The sequence below is a fragment of the Dipteris shenzhenensis genome, chromosome 22, assembly GCF_047967505.1.
Source record: "Dipteris shenzhenensis isolate YYH24624 ecotype China chromosome 22, Dip_SZ_1.0, whole genome shotgun sequence".
Taxonomy (NCBI): Eukaryota; Viridiplantae; Streptophyta; class Polypodiopsida; order Gleicheniales; family Dipteridaceae; genus Dipteris; species Dipteris shenzhenensis.
Genome location: NC_141617.1, coordinates 52,568,185 through 52,587,668, shown reverse-complemented (window position 1 = coordinate 52,587,668; position 19,484 = coordinate 52,568,185). Strand labels below are relative to the sequence as shown.

At 45.3% G+C, this 19,484-nt stretch overlaps 1 protein-coding gene across 2 annotated transcripts in view; it reads left to right on the top strand.

Moving 5' to 3' along the window:
• The first annotated feature begins 1,854 nt into the window (after positions 1-1,854).
• Positions 1,855-19,484, top strand: part of LOC147888276 (uncharacterized) — a 59,627-nt gene continuing 41,997 nt past the window's right edge. For both annotated transcript variants that reach the window (XM_087393733.1, XM_087393732.1), the window contains exons 1-2: positions 1,855-2,452; positions 9,007-9,596. In XM_087393733.1, coding sequence (XP_087249859.1) covers positions 2,125-2,452; positions 9,007-9,596 — 918 coding nt within the window. In that variant the 5' untranslated portion in view covers positions 1,855-2,124. The remainder of the gene's footprint in view (positions 2,453-9,006; positions 9,597-19,484) is intronic.

The following is a 19,484-nucleotide window of genomic DNA, read 5'->3' as shown; positions in this document are numbered from 1 at the left end:
TTGTGAGCAGGTTGAAGAAGTTCTGCTTGCGCTTCCATGGTTTTCCTGTTTCTCTTGTTGTGCCTTCTCTACTCCCTTTGCCTTTTGCTTGGACCCTTCTAGTCTGTTTCTCCACTACCTTGTTTTCTATCATCCGACTAATTTTCACCTGTTCATATTGTAGCTTCGATTGCTTCAATTCTATCTAGCGAATGGCAGTCCAAATGTTCAAGGGCAGGAGCGATGAAACTCAGAGTGAAGATATGTAAGCACTAGAGAGTTTGCAAGATATGGAGAGCAATATGGGTGCAGTGAAAGCAAGCTGCTTGGAGGAAGGAGGAGATGAGACAGAGAAAAATGATAGGTAGGGAAGGGGGGGAAAGGGGGGGAGTAGGGGATGGAGGGAGATTGAAGCTGTGGAAGCACTTGCGATGGAGATGGAATAGGAAGGAGGAAGCAATGTAGGTAAGGAAGAAGATGCCGAAGAAGCTTATGATCGCCAATGCGGATCCGGTTTTTATAAGGGCACATGTGAATAGAGCTAAGATTAGAGGCTCGTCCCCACAATGGATTTGTACTGCTGACGAGATCAGATTCCAGCAGAGATTTGGAGGGCATGTGGCCTTGCTCTAAGAGTTCAAGCATAACACAAGAGTCTAAGAGTTCAGGGGTGGTAGTCCATGAGCTTGTGCTATTTCAAGGGTCCAAGTGCCCTGGTAGTGTAGGAGTCCAAGGGTGGTAGTGTGGTAGGTCATGACTCCATAAAAGTCCAAGAGCCCGATAGGGGTAATCCATGAGTCTAAGAGGCCATCCCCATAGACACACCACAATGTCTTTGAAGAGGGTATGGTAGTCAGTGGAATAGTCCCTATAAGGGAACCAACAACATCGTCGCTATCTACAATACCCTCCACCGATGACAATCTGGAGGGTGGGGGAGCCATGAAGATGCACACCTCTGCGGCACCAACATGTGGAGGCACCTGCCATCAGCAAAACCAACCAGAGCCACACAATTTGAAGGTCAGCTCATGAGGGCGGTTACTAGAGTGTGGAGATGGCGTCGTTGGCAACAGTGTATGGGGAAGGCCTCTAAGGGCCAGTGCACACACAGGCTAGAGTGTAGCTTGTGCATGGCGTGTAGGAGAGTTGGAGGAAGTAATTTTGTTCACACGCTTAGAAATGGCTCATAAAAGTTGACCGGAGGTACATTGTCTCCCTTTGTTCGGAGCTCTCTCGGTGAGCTAAGAAAAGTCTAGTGGGAGTTGCTTATCAAATATAGTGGCGCAAGAGTGATCAAATGAGCAACTTGCAAATTGGAGGTGTCAAACAAAGCACCCAAGGGTGCATCAATGCGCCATCTCAATTAATACATATGAACAAAAACAGGAGTGCCTCCAGCCGTGCAACAAAGGCTACGTGGCAAGTGTAAGCTCTTTTCATAAAGGTTTGGGGTTGGTGGAGGATGAATCTCGATTCTCCGCCATTCGATCCCGGCCTTTTCTAAGTCGGAACCTGCTCCTCCCAACCGCCCACAATTTGTAGGATTGTTAGTTTATCGTGGCGCTGCATATTTCAACCCTTGCATTTAAATCTCAAGCTTGAGGGCCCTTCGATGTACTTTCAATTTGACGGTTCACAAATGTTGCACAACGCGTATCATTAGATTTGGCAGAGCGGCAAATTGTCCCTGGGCCTTGGATCGAGCTTCACATCCAATGGTCTACAAATGACACTTTCCGTGAGTCGTTAAATCAACAGTTAATGCACGATTGTCATCGGATCGAACTCTATACTTCAACCCACCCATAAATACAGTAGAGTCCTCTCCAAACAGTAGAGCCCCTCTCTCCAACCCTTAATGTGAGGGAATAAACCAGAGTGGCTGGAAAGTGCACGGAATGCGGTGAGCAGCGAGCCAAATTTTCGGGCATTTTCCAGTCCAGTGCTGCCGCTCGCGGCCGGGACCATTCCCCGTGACATCCAAGCGACCACGTGGCTAGGAGAGCATGCGGCCTCTATAGCGAGAAAGAAAGAATGTGGCCAAGAAGGCGCCTAAGTTTTCTCTGCGCTTTAGGGTTCCTCGAGTCGGCCGATCTATCCCGTTAGTCTACGTGGTGTTGGTCATATTCTCTTTGTTTTGAGATGTCAGTTTCTAACTGTAGTGATACGGATGATGATGATGACATTCTCGTCGAGGGGTTTCAACAAGACTTGGACGCTTTACGTCACGCTTGTAGGCTTTACGATGACAACTCTAGCGACGAGGTATCTGATGATGCCGACGACCTCGATGATGACGACGTATTGCTTCTTTCCATTCAAAAACGATTCGGAGTTTCCTCAACGAGACCCACGGAAGAGGCCCATCATATGTACGAGGAAGAGGACGATGATGAAATTTTACGAGCAGTGCAGCAGAGATTTTCGTCAGTGAATCGCTTCCAGAGCGAGAAATTGGTCACTTCAACAGGTAAGCTTTGAGGACTGAAGTTTGATAGCACTCGGGTTTTCATCGTCCAGTTGGATATCTCGCCGGTCGTATTCTTGTTTTTCACGTCGCGATTTTTACAATCCTTGCATCACGCAAGGAAGTGTTTGAAGCTTCATTTCAACTGACCTCTTTACATAGAAGACCCCTTTCATTTCATCTGAGATTCTCACTCCAGAGAAAGCAGACAGTATGTTGTGATATTGGAAAAGGCTCTTGAATGAGAAGCTAATGTTGCCTCGTTCCATAATGAACCACGAACAAATCATTAGAGCTGAGAGATTCTCAGTCTGTACAATGCATCATCTGGTCGATGAACTTCTGGTCTGCTTGTCTACATTATTTCAAGGCAAGCTTAACTGGTCATACTTCGCACATCTAGCTAACATCACCAAGGCTTCTTAAGGGGGGTGTTATGTCGTGCCACCAGCTCGGCTTTCATTAAAATGACGCCCATTACTAGTGGAAAAAAAGTTAAGTTAATTTGAATAGTCGGAACGCTACAACTAACAAGGGGATCTTTTATAAACAATGAGGCCAACTTTGGTGATGACAGATGACTTGCGCTACTTAGAGCCTGGTCACACGATCTGGCTGGTTGCAAACCTCTGATTTTCTTTGGGCAACCCAGTTGCATGCATACCTGCACCTGGCAGTTTACTGACCGGTTGTGGACAGAGAGACAAGTTCTCAGGGTTGCAGAGGACACTATGCAGACTTTGGAAAACTGTTTGATTAGCCTTCTCCTTTCGTGGTAGCCTTCGTCATGGCTGAGTCTGCCCTTCATCTCCGGAGTGCCGACAGAAACTCAGAATGAAGACTTTGTATAAATGGATGCTCAAGTACGTGTAAGACTTCAGTTGGGATGCCATAGTAGCTACTCCCTGCTATGCATGATGAAGTTGTTTCAACCTATCATGAGATTGAAACTACACTATGTTGTCATAACGAGGCCAACTTTGGTGATGGCAGGCGACTTGTGCTACTTAGAGCCTGTTCACATGATTAGGCTGGTTGCAAACATCTGGTTTTCTTTGAGCAACCCGGTTGGCATAAGTGTGTACTGCAACTGGCAGTTTGCTGACCGGTTGTGGATAGAGAGACAAGTTCTCAGGGTTGCAGAGGACACTATGCAGACTGGTAACTGCTTATAGGCAATAGTGAAAAAGTTTCCAAACTGGAGCCCTCGCATGATTAGGTTCTTATCTTTCATTGTTTCAAAGATAGAGTCTCCTATTAGTTATTGTGCATTTGATATTTGAAAGTGAGTGACAAATTGCTAGTTGTAGACAGTTTCTAGAGATTTGTTTCGTGTAGACGGTTTCAAAGGAGTTGTTAGCAATGGATGCGGGGGATTTTGCTTTTCAACAAGATAGCTTTCCTTGTGACGCTCAAAGTATTGTTCTTAATCTTTCTCTCTACTCGTGTTTGTTTCCCATTGCATGTAAACCTTTCATTGAGCTACAACTTGTATGGCCTAGAGAGAGAGAGCCTGGAAGCAAAGAGAAGCAATAAAATATTTAAAAATGACAAATGAAATCCAAAAGAAAGTAAGAATATCCATACCCGCCACGGAAGAGGGCCAACCTCTATTCCTGCACCTATCCTATGTCCAGGCCCCAGGGGTGTAGAAATGACTTCCAGCCAAGGGAAAAGAGTGAGAATAATAGAGAGAAAGATTCTGGAAGCTGAGAACAGAAAGAAGAGCAAGGCTCACAGGTATAGAGGCCTAAAACAGGAGAAAAAGGCTAGAACATCGGCAAGGGGACTCGGGAGGTGCACCAACAGTCCATGCAGCTTCCAGAAACAACCTCGGGATGCGTGTCAGCTGCAGAAATCACTGAACAGCAAGGAAAACGAGCCTGACACTGCGTGCCAGGAGTTTTGGGGCAGAGGAGCAACCTTGGGATGTGTGCCAGCAAACGAAATCAGGTCCAAACAGCTGCTAGAAGTGTCCGTACTGCAGTAAACACTTCCGCACAGCCAGTTTTTGAAGCCCGTATAGCCGTTAATGTTGCCTGTACAGTCCGCACAGCATCATTTATGGTGCCAAGGGATGTGTGCTCTCGCTCGCTCTGAGAGAGAGAGAGAGAGAGAGAGAGAGAGAGAGAGAGAGAGAGAGACACACACACACACACACACACACACACACACCCCCCCCCCCCCTCGGGATGCATGAGGGAGAGCAAAGGAAGCGTTGAAAAATCTGCGCAAATGAGGAAAAGCCATCAAACGTTGGATGTAGGGGCTTTGGAGAGAAGGGTGCATGGCAAATTGCCACTCTCGCAGAGGAGCTGCATGCGCACCCTTCTTCACTTATTCCACTCCTTCACCGACACTCACAGCACCATGATACTCCGTAGAGAGAGAAAAAATAGAAAATAAAAAATAAAAAATCTAAATTTGTATAATTGGACTTATTCTAGTCTTACAAAGGTATATGATACTCTATAGAGCCCCTCCGATCACTTCCATTAGCTAGCTGGGTGTTCCCTCCTTCGTTGGACAATTTCTTGCAAAGTGCCCGAACTTTTGGCAGATGAAATGGGAGTTAGGAAACGGCCCGAATCTAACCTCCTGGGTATACACCGCTCCTTTGGCAAAAACATCAATAAATGTTGGGATCTCTTGAGCTTGGTCCCAAAGGATCCAAGCCTTCCTGACACTAAGGGACGGACGTGACGGTACCAACAGGAGTTTCCCAAAGGTATTAGCAAGAAAACCAACACCTCCATCCATCCACTGTGGCAAACCCAAGAACTCCACCCACACGGGGTAGTCGTGGAACAAAAAGTTATCAATATTGAAATCCGAGGACCAAGGGAACACGAGAAGCGCTGCTCTTGCAAAAACAAGAGGTGAAAGCTTGAGAAATGCAGTGGACGAGGAAGAAACCTTTTCCCATGTACCTCACAGCAAAAGCAGAAGACAGAAGACCAAATTCAAACTCCACAACTTACCAAGCTCATCGAAAGAGGGAACTCACCCCATAAAAGACATGAAAACCTCCCCTTGCACCAACCTCTCTAGCTCTGGCTCGACAACCTCAAGGCTAAGCTCACATGCTACTACATGTTTCCTTCCCTGCTCTGCAATATCCTTCTATTCCACCTCACACACTCTCCTATGAAGAAGAAGGTTCCAGGCCTCAACGTCCTCTAGTTGCATGAAACCACTATGCATCGTTCTCGAGACCCTTTCTGCGTAGGAAGGGGAATCAGGCCTAGAGGCATCCATCTCTGGTTCGCCTCCCGAGGGTACCGTATCCGATGCATCATTTCAAAGAGCTCCCTCAAAACCTTGTGATGAGGCACCTTCACCAGAGTCACTCATGATCTCCAAGTCCTCTGACTCCACCCGTAGGCGCTTCACTCTCTTGGCTCTTGGGGCAAAAGCGTAACCATCTTGGATTGACGTGGAAATCTCAGATGACATACGCCAACTCGCTCATCACTCCCAACATTCAACCTATAAAGACTTAATAGGGTTACACATGAATATGACGAATGACGATGCTCATCCTATTGAGGCTACTAGAATGCCTGCATTTCAAACAATCTCCTTGCAGTTTAATAGTCGTCTCTTGGGAGTTTACACTCCTATTACAAGAGACGGGAGCTTACAAGTAATTTCGAAGTATTTCTGTTTTTTCCTCATCTAGATTTGTGGATTGTAATCTGTTTGAGAGAGAGTAGATTATACTTATACTTGTAAAAGTACTTAGCACAATAGGTTGCACAATTTGATGATGTAAATCCATGTATCAAATTACAGCGTAGTTGATCAATATCAATTGCTTATGGAGTGCTTCATTTACCTTTCAAGATGGTATCTCTTGATGTTCCATATCATCAAGACCAACTATCTAGGGAGATTGTAATCTTTGGGTACTCATTGACTTGAATACCACAAGAACAAGGCAAGCTTCAAAGTATGTGGGTCAACGTTCAGGTCTAATCACAGTTGATTTTTGTGTAAACTTTAAAGGATCAATTTAACTCTTTATAATTTAATCCATCTTGAAATTTAGCATAGGATATAAAACCATTTACCCGAAGAATTTACTCAGGATTTGTTCAAAACTTTTAAATGTTTGATGTGAGAAAATAAGGTCAGTCAAATCCTAACTTAGGTGACCAAACTATGTGTTGGATTTACTAGCTCTCCATTAGGATAGGCCGTGTCCAATGCCGTACTACCTAATTCCAAGAGACATTGACTTTGTTGGTTCCATGATATGTGACAAAGGGGGATCTTAATTGCAAAGCAGCTACATTCATGGTTGCTTGAATATGCACCTACATCTCCCTCATCACATTATATAACACTGAGACTGCCTAGACCTATCAAGTACGTGATCACTTACCAGCCTGAAAGAGAGTCCAAGTCTAGAAGTAATGCTATCTTGGTTTGGAGGGCATCACGTGGGTGCTCGATTGGCTGCAAGATTTGGGGAATTAGCGCAACGGTCAACCCTTCTCTTGCATCCACACAGACATGAAAGAGGCTGTTCGGTTTCTTCCCTGCATCGACACAGATGTGGTTGTGGGATGTTGATACAGATGTGGCTGTGGTCTATTGATGCGGTAGAGTGTTAGTCTGCGTTTGTTGGTGAGCGACTGAGCGACTGTAGGCAGGTATGGCAACAGATGGCTGATGAGGAATGTTGGCGCCGACTTGTTTTTGTCAGGATTTGCTTGGCGAAGGGTTTGGCCCTGACTGTCTTGGCGCTAGGTTTGGCTCTGGATCTCTGTGTCAGATGTTGTGTTGCAATCCACAATTGTTGTCAATTCTCGTGAGATTTCCATTGATGGCTAAATCATTCACTTGCACGGGGTACGGTAGGTAGCACCAGGAACGAGGAGAAGGTACATTGAAAGAAGGCACAGGGCCCTAGGGAGGGGCTCTGATACCAATACAATGAAGGAGGCAGGGCAGATTGGGGGTAGAATTGGCAGAATGGAGAGAGAGGAAGGGGGAGGAGGAGTGAGAAGTGAGAAAAGGGGGTAGAGGGAGAGGAAGAGAGAGAGAAGGGTGAGGGGAAGAGAGAGAGAGATTGGGAGAGAGAGTGTAGGCTGCAAGGAGGAGGAAGGAGGAGGGAGTAGATAGGATTAGATAAGGTAAACCTAGATCATGTCAAAACGGCACATACTTTGTTGGTGGCTGTAACATGTTTGTGTGTGTGTGTGAGCACGCATTGGGGTGCTTTTGTTGGAAAGGTCACCTCCTCATCTGTAAGCCCCCATATGAGGAGAGCATTGGGGGGGTGAACCTGGTGTCTAAGAGACTGACACATGGGCAGAGTATTGACTGCCATGTGGGCAGGAATCAAAGAGAGAAACAAGAACAGTACGGAGCTGTTATGGGCAGATCAGAGGGCCAGAATAGTATGGAAACATGGCATATCTGTACGGATTACAGTCGCCTGCTGTACGGCTGGTTTCAGGGACATGTACAGAGCTTGGGCAGGTGCCCTAGAGCTGGAACAAGCCTGGAGCAGAGGCGAGATAGTCTGGGACAGATTGCGGTGGATCTAGTACAGGGAGGCGCATTGTTTGCAGCAGGTTTGGAGGGGGCTGGACCCTGAATATATAGGAGGGCATCTGCCCTTGAAGTGAGGGCCAAAGCCCTAGTATTGTGGGCCAGGGGTCCTTGTTATGAGAGCCCTTTAAGGGCGGTTTTGCAGCAGACTGGTCGGCCTGTTTGGGTTGGCCAGAATGATGCTGCTGGTCGGTTTTATTTGGAGCAGGCCTTGGGCCTATATAAAGAGGCCATTGGGCCTCATTCATTCATCCAACAGAGCAGCAGTTCAGGGAGCAGCAGGAGCAGCAGATCAGCCACCTGTGGGCCTCTATCCAGAAGGAGACAAGTGGGCTGTAGAGCTGCAGACCTAGCTTAGAGTGCTGCCCACCTAGGCTGGTGTAAAGACAGACAGCAAGGTGTTTTGATCTGGACGGAAAGTCTATAGAAGTTTGTGATTCCACACCCCACACCACACTGTGTGAGCTCCTGGGCAACTCTTATCAGTGTGAGCTCCTGGGCAACTCTAATCAGTCTTCCGCTGTGCGTACCCTCTGTTGGGCCAATTTCTAACATCTTTTGTATGTGTATGTAATGTAGACTACGTAGAAGAATAGGGAGCATAGGAAATAGGGTAGGTGTGCCCAGGGGATCACTTTGTGAAAACCCATATAGTACATGTGAACATATATTTAAAAATAGCCCTACATTTAAAATTGTACTTTTACAGAAAAGATGATTTTCACTCCCTTAATATGTATTTATGGTTGGGGCTTGATTTAAAGCTCTCCTTTGTATATTCACAGTTATGTTGTTGAATGTATGCAAATGTAAACAATGGTGCTATGGTACATGTTTACATAGTGACCCCTTAGGGTATGCCTTTTTCCATCAATCTAACAATTATATTTGTTCCTGTTCTTCCGTCTAATAGGAAAAGGCATATTTCAGAACAAGAAATTACAGAATGGTCACATGGTTGGTGCTAAGTGAAGTTGATTGTTTGTGATTTCCAGCCAAGGTCAGTAAAATTGAACGCGAAGACCTTGAAGAGGACGATGAATCTTGCACAGCTGCTATTGGTTCTGGAAAGGATGGTGCGGATTTTCTAGAAAATGTTCCATTACAGGGCGCTTCAGGATCTGAAATTTGCTATGACATATCCCCTAGATGTGATGGCAGCTTATCCCCAGCTGTGTCTGAGGATAAAGAAGTGGATGGTAAAGCTGGTTTCACTTTGCCAGGGCAAGTCGAGCTTTTTGATGACAGTATAGCAGATCTTTCAGATGATCCAGTGGAGGGCATACAGCATGATGGTAATTTGATAGCAGGTCTTTCAGACGAGCCACTGACAGGAAGCACAAGAAGCACCTTAGATGCTCTAAAGAAAAACAGGCTCTGCCAGAAAGTTTTAAAGAGTAAGCTGGTGCAATTACAGTCAAAATTGAAAGAGAATATGGAGCTGAAGAAGCAGGTGAGGACTCTTCTGGACTTCGGGAAAATTTGCAAGAGGACGTCTACCTCCTTCCGAGAACATGATACAAACCCTGCGGTTGAGTTTTTTTACAGGGAGAAAGAAAAGGGACATCATCATCGACCAGTAAGGGTGAGTTTATTGTGAATTGGTTCTGTCCGGTATTTTCTGTTACAGAGGCTGGTCATGTGATTTGAGTCAGTAATTGTGCTGTTGTTGTTATTGCCTAAGTCATGTCTTGCTTGTCCCCTAGAAAGGAAGATCAAGTTAGAATACTACCAAGATCAAATAAATCCTCTATGCTGGTCATCATTCATGAAATCAGATGCCTTTGCTCAGCCATACATCAGCACTCCCATCCCTCTTCTCTATCGCAGGAATATTGCCGGATTCCGCACACGGTCACATACCTTGGCCATAGAGAAAGGAGCTTGGCTAAATTTGCCACGACATGCCAGAGTTTGCAGATTTTGTGATTCACAGACAGTCGAGACAAAGGCACATGTAGCCCTACAGTGCCCCAAATATGCACATATCAGGGATGATTACCAGCAGATACTGGTAGACACCACACAACTCTCATCAGTTCTCTTTGTTGGGATATGTGTGATCAAGGGCTTGCTAGGTGCATGTGTGCATCCACCAGCAGTTGGGAAGCCATGGCATACGGCATGGTTGAATAGTTGTGCTAAGATCGGACGGGGTGTTATATAAAGAAAATACTTGGAGACAAATAAAACAATACTGAAGACAATCAATGGCTGAAGAAGATATATATATCACAAACGGAACTCAGTACAAGCGAAGATATGAGAAGCTCTAGAGGAAACAAACGTCAGTCTTGACAACTGTAGTGGACTTCTGCACTAGCTTCACAAGTTGGAACTGAACCAAATCTGAGACAGCAAACTGATGCAGGGGTTGCTGCAGATTTGGAATAGAAAGAACAGAATCTGGAGCGGAAGTTGGAGGTAGATCTGGAGCAGAAGTTGAGGGCAGATCTTGGAGCAGAAGTTGGGACAGATCTGAAGCTAAAAGAAGGCAGATCTGGAGCAGAAATTGGAGCTGATCTGATGCAGAAAGGAGAGCAGAACTGAAGCAGAAAGGAAGGCTGTTCTGGAGCAGAAAAGAGGGCAGATCTGGAGCTGAAAAAGAGGACAGATCTGGAGCAGAAAGGAGGACAGATCTGAGCAGAAAGGAGGGGCAGAAAAGAGGGCAAATCTGGAGCAGAAAAGAGGACAGCAGAGGAGGCAGCCAGGAGGCAGAAGTTTGAGGCAGCAGAGGAGGCAGCCAGGAGGCAGAAGTGGCTCAGGGTGTGCAGGAACCTCTGGAGCTGGAAGAGAGATTGTGTTTGAATACCTAGCCCCCCCCCCTTTAAATAGGAAGGGGCTTTAAGTCGGTCAACCAACAGGTTGACCGACCTGGTCAGATTTGACCGACTAGGTCAATCTGGTCGGCCAGATCTGGTCAGACCAAAAAAAAACATTTTTTAAATAATTTTTTTATTTTGTTTATCCTTTGAACCGGGGCTTTTGACATTTCTTTGGTTGTGGTTTTTGCCTCCGATTCGAGGTTTCTTTGACAGAATTTGGAGAGGCACCAGTGGTGTTTGTACCTGTTTATCTGGTCCTGGAGAATTGGAGATTGCCTGGCTTAACATGTTACAGTCAGATCCTGATGCTGTCATGCGTGTAGCTTCAGATTTTTTTGCATCCCTTCTTACTGCAGATCCAGGCACACAGGCCATTGATGATGCCAGAGAGGTTATTTGGCAGTGTATCCTTGTATTGGTGAAGGATGAGATGTATGTTTCTCTGGATGCACCTTTCACCAATGCAGAATTCAAGACTGCATTACTTGCCCTTCACAAGGGCAAGTGCCCAGGTTCAGATGGACTTACCTCCTCCTTTTTGCGCAAAATGCTCAGTGTGTAGTCCCTCATGATCTGGTGATCGTCAGTTATGAAGCCGGAGAAGGGCAGTTCGCACATTGTGCGGAGTAAACAAATGACATGTGGTGGGTCTGGGCACAGAGGAGATATTAGGTGGTGCCTGACCTGGGACATCATATAGAGAGCAAGCATATGTGTGCCAGACTGCGGGATGTGTGTGAGAGAGAGAGAGAGAGAGAGAGAGAGAGAGAGAGAGAGAGAGATGTATTAACATCCGCGGGAGGCCTATGGGACAAAGTACAAAGTACACCAAAAAGGAAAAACTCATACAAGCCTCAATGGGGCTGGAGCAAAGTCTGCTAGGGTCCTTGCTGGTGCTAAACTTATATATATATATATATATATATAGAGAGAGAGAGAGAGAGAGAGAGAGCGAGAGAGGCAAGGGGGGGGGAGAGCAAACAGGAGGAGGAAGGTAGGAGAGTAGATTAGATAGAGGTTACATAAAAAGTCTGTACAAAGGGTTGGGATGTGGACTTATACTACCTCCCCTCACTAACTCCTTGGTCAAATTAGGCGTAACCCTCACTAAGCTGGTCCAATCTTGACCAGTGAACCTTTTGATGCTTTTGTTTACAGCCAGAGTGTGGGATGCCTTATTTATGTATGTAACTCACAACCTGGGATTCAATATGCAGTGTCCCAGCTGAGCAGGTTTATGCGCAGCTCAAAGACTTCACATTGGCAAGCTGTGAAGTGTGTGTTCTGTTATCTACAGGGCACCTGATCTCTTGGTTGCTCCTTCCCAGGGGGATGACTGTCATCTTACATGCTTACAGCTATTGAGATTGGGCTGTTGATTTTGATACTCGGCAGTCCACTAGTGGAAACTGTTTCTTTCTTGGACACATATGCTTCTTGGTTAAGCAAGAAACAGTCTATGGTGGCTACCTCATCATGTGAGGCTGATTTTAGGGGTGATCTTCATGTAGATACAACAGGGACTAACTCTCCCTTAAGTTTTGACATCCAAAACGTGAGTCTTTCCTCCATGCACCAAAGTGATCTTCCAATTGTAAGTATTCAGTATAGCATGAACCTTGTGACACCATGGCATTCCCAACAAGACATCACAGCCCTCAAGTGGCATGATATAAAATTCCTGACTGTCCACAAAACTTTGAAGATGCAAATGGAGCTTCCCAATGATAGGAATAACAGGTGTATTGGATCTAGAACAAGCCAAGCCTTCCTCACTCTTGGGTCCCATCTCTTCTGCATGGATTCCCAACTTTCCTGGTAACTCAAGAGAAATAAAATTTGCACAAAGCCCCCGGTCATGGAAGATCAAAGACATCTGATCTTTCACCTTGCCCCATGCTTTGCATAATCGTAGCATCCCCATTTGGCTGCTTGCTATAACATCAGCCATCAATCTTCCATTGGGGTTTAGGCTTCTTGCCTTTCGGCTCATCCCTATCATCAGCTTTCCCCTTTGATTTGCACTTTGGGCATTCTCATGCTACATGTCCCTCTTCTTTGCAACGAAAGCATTTGTTGGCATCCATTAAGGCCTTCCTTTTTTCACATGACAGCCAGTTAGAGCGTGGCCTACCACACTTCTTCCCGCATTTGGCTGCATCCAGCTTATGCCAAGCTGTCATTACATCCACCTCGAATGTAGTAGTCAACCAAGCCGCCGAGAATATCTGTTTGAGTTGAACCTAACTAGACGGTACTTTGTTCTGACATAACAGATTAGTCCATAGTCCACCATTGTAATGCATGCTCTTTCAGAAAGGTGGCTGCCTTACGCATCTTAGAAGACTCTGTGAAGTTAACCTCTAGAAAAGGCCGCATCAAACGGTTGAACAAAAGTCAAAGCTTGCAGCCTATCTTGTGTCCCATTAAAGTTCTCAAACTTCACTGCTGCTCCATCTTTTTTAAAGTCTTTGGCCTTTCCTTTGGGTGTCAGATTATCATAAATTGGTGGCTGCAAAAATGATGCTTGCATAGCATTACCTACATTCTGTCAGACATTGCCACCACCCATAAGAGGGTTTGCTATACCAGCCCAAGCTCCTTGCATACCAAACATGCTTGCAGGAGCTCTCATAGGGCCATGCATTCCACTTTGCATTCCTGCTGCATGCCAATATTCCCATATATAACACTTCGCATTCTGGGCTGCATGCCCCGAACCGCAGTCCCTTGCCTACCCTGCATTCCAAACTGAAAACCAACAGGGTAGTTTCCAGGCACTACAAAATTATCCATAGCTTGACCAGCCATTGCTTGGAACAGTGAACCACCACTAAAATATCCTGGATGCGCTGAGGGTTGGGGAATAGCTTGCTGCCCCTGGTTTGCATACTGAAAATTCTTGCCCTGGGTGCAAATCAATTCCAAGACTAGTGCAATGGAGCACCGTGTGCATTTGACTGATGGCTGTCCATTGAGTGGCATAGGACCATATGGCTGCCTTTGAACCCCATTGGGCTCCCCTGTATGTGAATGCTTCTTTTTCTCCTTAGTCTTTGAAGGAGCTTACAGAAATTGAGCAAACCATGGGTCCCGAGTAAGCTGGGCTAGCGTTCCCACTGCACCAAGCAACTGTGCCTTGAACAATGCATCGGCCTCCTCTGCATTATCCTCCTCCATAGACCCTTTGGGTGAGAAACATTTGCATAAAAAATATTTGCAGCTTGCTATCTATCTTCATTATGATCATAATGAGAAGCTCCTTCATTCATAGATTGTCCATCATGAGAGGACTGCTCTTCCATATCCTAATCCTCTTCTGAGTGTGAGATACTTGCTGAATTCTCCTTGCTGCAATTCAATTACAGCAAGCAATACTTGCACCAGAGACAACCACAAGCTCACCTCCTTAAAGAAGATGGTGATGTTTTGGCAATGGAACCATGAAACTGGCCTTAAGACAAACAAAAGGGTGGTAGTAAGCAAATAACCAGCCAATACTCTCACATCAACAACTTAGCAAGTAAACAACCAAGAGATTGGGAGCTAGAATTATCCTACTCCAAAACAAAGACACAGATTGGCCCCAACCTTGGCGCCCCTTTCGGTATTTCTTCAATATTTGGAAGACTCAGAAATTGGGTCACACAATGGATACAATTCCACTTGCATCAAGGGCATTCCACAGCCCATTAGGCACCATTACAGCATGTATATTCCTTGCTGTGCCTTGCTCTCACCAAGCATACAGATGTCACGGGGACGTGGTGGTGATGGTGAAGTGTCTAAACTAACTGTCGCTGAATTTGGCCTAGGGTACCAGGCTAGGGGCCTTAGTTAATGCCCAAAAGGTACCTATGATTTTATGTGCAACAAGTGCGACTCGTGGTTCTATTAGAGTGGTTTCATTTTCTAAGGTCATTGGTTTGGTTTAGTGGGGTCATCTTGACCCCCTAGAGGTCCTTCAAAATAGGGTCATTGGTTCCTTTGCACTAGGGTCATGGTGTGCCATCTGGCCCCCTAGGGGCATTAAAAATCCCATGCCTCATTTTGCTTAGGTGTCTGCTGGTGGCCTATCTGCTTGCCTTGTCACACCTCTGGAAGCCCCTGGATCCCTTCCTTGGCTTTCCTTTCTGTTTTGAGACTTCACCCCTACCAGGGCAGCCTCATTCTCTTCATGGCGGATTTCTGCATCTCTCCCTCTCCTTGCTGAACTGGAATTTCATGCTTCCTTCGCGACAGTTCTCCTCCCCTTGGTGCCCTCTGTCGTTGGCATGCTTCTGGGACCCGGGTGCCTTCATTCTGGGCCACTTTTGAGGCTGTTTTCGACTTTCTTTGCGACAGAAGTTCTTCTTTTTTGCATCTGAAGCCATATTCATGGGCGCCTCTCTTCTTGCTCTTGCCTGGTGCAAGGCACACTGAAAACGGAGCTGTTTGTGGGCTGAAAACTCTGTTCTGGTGGACGCATTCTTGGCTGACCTGCTACAGCTTGCTGGATGCACTTTTCTTTGATCTTTTCTGGTGCTGGAAGATACTCCTAGGCAGCTCTCTCCTACCAAAGTTTGCTGTCCGCTTCTCATCCTACTTCTAGAGCTGTTTCGGGCTGAAACAGGCTCTTTCTGTTGGCTGAATTCTCATCTTCCTTCTACACTCTTTGCTACAGCCATTCCTACTGAGTTCCTACTAGGTTGGATGCCCTGCCGTTGGCCCGGAGAGGATTGGGGCACTGGGGGTGCAATGGCTGGCCTTGGGCTCGGTAATGGCTTGGAAATGGGAAATGCATTGCTTGGCATGCTGTCAGAGTGGTCTACTTGTGATTATGCATGTCTGCTGAAAGGAACCAAGGTAATAGCACTGGGAGTTGGTCACCAGCATAGCCACGGGTTGGCGTTGTATTGGGTTGCACCTGCGGGTGAGCTCTTGAAGGGAGTCCCTTTGTATCTTTGAGCTAACTAGTTTAAATAAATACCGCAAGGGGCGCCAAGTGCCAATTGGGGCCAAAAGGTGTCACTCTCTATGTTTCTGAGTAGGGGCATTCTAGCCTCCCTTGTCTTGAATGGTTACATGATGTTGTGCAGTGAAGTTCTATGCTTTGAGTTTCTTTTTGTGAACAAAGGCAATCAGTTAAGTTGGCTGTATTTTCATCCTTGTGAGATAGTAGAGACAGATACACTGCCCTTAGTCATCTAAGGCCAGTTACAATAGAGCAGCTACATTCATTAGTATAGAGTTGAAAGGATGAAGTAAACTGAGAGTATGTCTCAGAAGTTTGGGAGAATGTAAGTCATGCACTGGACCTACCATAGAAACTTGTGATAGGCTGCACAAGGACGAAAAGTGTTAATTCCTCTTTGAATTCCAGGTTTAGCAGTGAGCTCTGTTGTACAAATCCAATTTGGTTCATAGAATGGTGATAGATGTTAAGACGTGTATGAATGGGACTATGAGGCCTCTATAGAATTAAGACCGGCCGTTTTACGAGTGGGTGGGGGATAATACTCAAAAAATGCCACGTGTCAACTCATACATACCCTCTATTACATAGCACTAAGTATATAGTCAATTAATTTTCCCTTTGCTACAATGGCACAGGTGGGGAGGTGACCATTCTAGTTCAATGTATCCATGTAAGGCATGGGAAGCTTATTACTAATAGTGACCCTAGGTACACCTCCATAATCTATGCATGTAAGGCATGGGAAGATTATTACTAATAGTGACCCTAGGTACACCTCCATAATCTATGCATAAATTCATAGTTCCATAAAAATTGACAAAACTGGTGCAGCCCAAGGTGAACTTCTTAATTGATTCGATTCTTTCTTAAATGCTGTTTAAATTGCTTTTCAACTTTTTTGTTCTCCAAGCAAATGGAGGTTCAAGTGCAAAGCTTGTTAGCAATGTAATGATCTGCCTATTTGCTTGAGGTAAACCATGGGGCAAGTATTTAGGAAATATATCATCAAACTTAAAAAAAAGCAATTGCTTTCTTTTGAAAGAAGTGAGTCTCTTGAAACTCAGGAGAGAGCTCATTATACCATTTTTCTTACTTGCACCGCCTGCAAGGATGCCATGTGTGCACTTGTCTACGTTCAGTGCCAAATCAATGCAGTTCAAGCCGCTCCTTTGATGGGGCAAGCAATGGTGGATCTACTCCAAGAGTTCCAAGACATCATGTTCCGGGTGATCTGCCATCCCAGCTTCCTTCCAACCGACCGGAAGACCATTGCATTGATCTACTTCCGGACTCGACACCTCCAAGTAAGTTCACGTATTGACTTTCCAAATCTATGGAGGAGTTAGAGCAGTAATTCTCTCAATTACTATGCGCAGGGTTTATTAGTCCTTCCTTCTTCGCCTTTTGTTGCACCCATTCTATTTGTGGCAAAGAAGGATAAGTTCGCACGATTATGTGTCAACTACAGAGCACTCAACAAGCTTACAGTAAGCAAGAAGTTTCCTATGTCCCGCATCGAGTACATCTTGGAACGACTCAATGGTGCAAAATTTTTCTCAAAGATTGACCTCAAGAGTGGCTACCATCAAGTCCGGATTTTTGAAGCTGACATCCCAAAGACAGCTTTTTCGAATAGAGCGAGCTCATTACGAGTTCATCATCATGCCCTTTGGTCTGAAGAATAATTGAGTAGGCCACTGTGCTCAAAATCAAAGACAAGGATCTTGATAGCATGAAGGCACAGTACACGGAGTCAACAGAATTTGACATGTAGTTCCAGTTAGCCATGACGCTTGCTCCAGGCCATTAGAGGACAGTTGGCTTTTCTATAAGAAAAGATTATGTGTACTCAAAGACAAACGACAGTTGCTTCTTCATGATGTCCTTACCGGTGGTCACAAAGATATCAACGAGACTTTAGAGAAGTTAGAGTGCTATTTCTATTGGCCAAAGATGCGGAAGGACATATACGGCTATGTTCAGAATTGTCAGATATGCCAAAAAGTCAAGGCTTCCCATAAGAATGCGGCAGGTTTACTTATGCCATTGTCAATCCCCGACGGTCCTTTTCAAGACATAGGTATGGATTTCGTGGGGCCACTTTCAGCATCCGCAGGTACGCGTAATACTCAATGTCTCACCATTGTTTGCCTTTTTAGTAAATATTGTATGCTTATTCCGTGCAAACAAACGGTCAACGCTGAAGATGTAGCTCAAGTATTGGTATCCCATTGGAGGGTTGTCAAAGACCATCACATCCGACATGAACTCCAAGTTTACGTCTAACTTTTGGCGAGCCTTGTTTGATAATTTTGGTACTAAGCTGCAGATGTCCAGCGCATTTCATCCGCAATCGAACAGCGAGACGAAAAAGTATAATGCTTTGGCGTTTGATATTTTAAAATGATGCTAAGGGAAAGCGGGAGCAGTTTCTTCCACTTGTGCAGGCCGTTCTGAGCGATATCTATTCTTCGAGTATTGGTCGCACATCTTATGAAGCGGCGTTTGGATGGCGGTTTACATCACTCCTCATCCGGATGGTGTCTCCATCTCTTGAAGCCAACAAAACCACTGAATCAATGGCAGAGATTACGGAGTCTGTGAAAAGCCGCATCGCCAAAGTTTAAGCATCGTATATGCGTCAAGCTAACAAATCCAGACGAGATGTCTAGTATAAAGAGGGGCAGTGGGTGTATTTCAAAAGACCAATGATGTCTCAATGAAGTTATGCCTTCCAAACAGTTGGACTATGCACAATGCGTTTCATGTAGCTTAGTTGAAGCCATATTTGGAGAAACCCTTTCATGAAGCTAGATTGAGAGAGGGTTTTCAATGGCCCCCCCTATTAAGTAAAAGTTGTGAGAAGAATCATAAGGGAATTTTCATAAAGAAGTCTACTCTACATGTGGGTTTCTTCAAAAGCCATCCCATTATGTTACTCACCATTCCCCAAGATTCATCTACTTTACAGTAAGGAACGTTTGCACAAACTGGCCACAAACAAGATCAAGAAGCTGAACTAAGGCACAAAATACTTAGCCATATCAATTACAAAAGATTGAAGGAGATGCAAACCGAAGAACTAGTGAGCGAATTGTCTCTTTGGGGTCATCTAGATTTCACCCATGTATGCCTTAGCATGTCAGTTTGCCAAACAAACTAGGTTTCCATTTCCAAAGAATGGGAGAGTAAGAAAATATCCTTTGGAATAGTGCACTAATATTTGCAGTCCTGGACCTCCTTTTTTAAAGATTTTCGATGAGCAACAACCTGAAGTTCTTGATGAAGCTGAAGTTTTGCAGCCAGAACAGATCCTTCTTCATAAATTCAAGCATGGGCTAGGATGTAGGATCCGGGAGTTTTACACTAAGTTTCGTAATCGAGGTACCCATGAAGTAATGTGGTTGGACGAAGATTTTTTCCAGGAATTTTATCGCGGGGACGTGAAGTTATGAACCGTGACTAACTTTTGTGGAAGTTAAAGGTCACTGTGCCTCTAACCCGGTTACGTATAATACTCAAACACATATATGAATGAATGAAAAAGAAGATTAGGGGGTTCTGCACCCACCAAAACTTGTGTGGCTCTCTGTTTCTCTCTCTTCCTCTTCCGTTCTTGCTTTCGTTGAGAGCACTCTCAATTGGTATCAGAGCCCGGGTGATCTAGCTGAGCGTGCGTGAATGCTTGAAG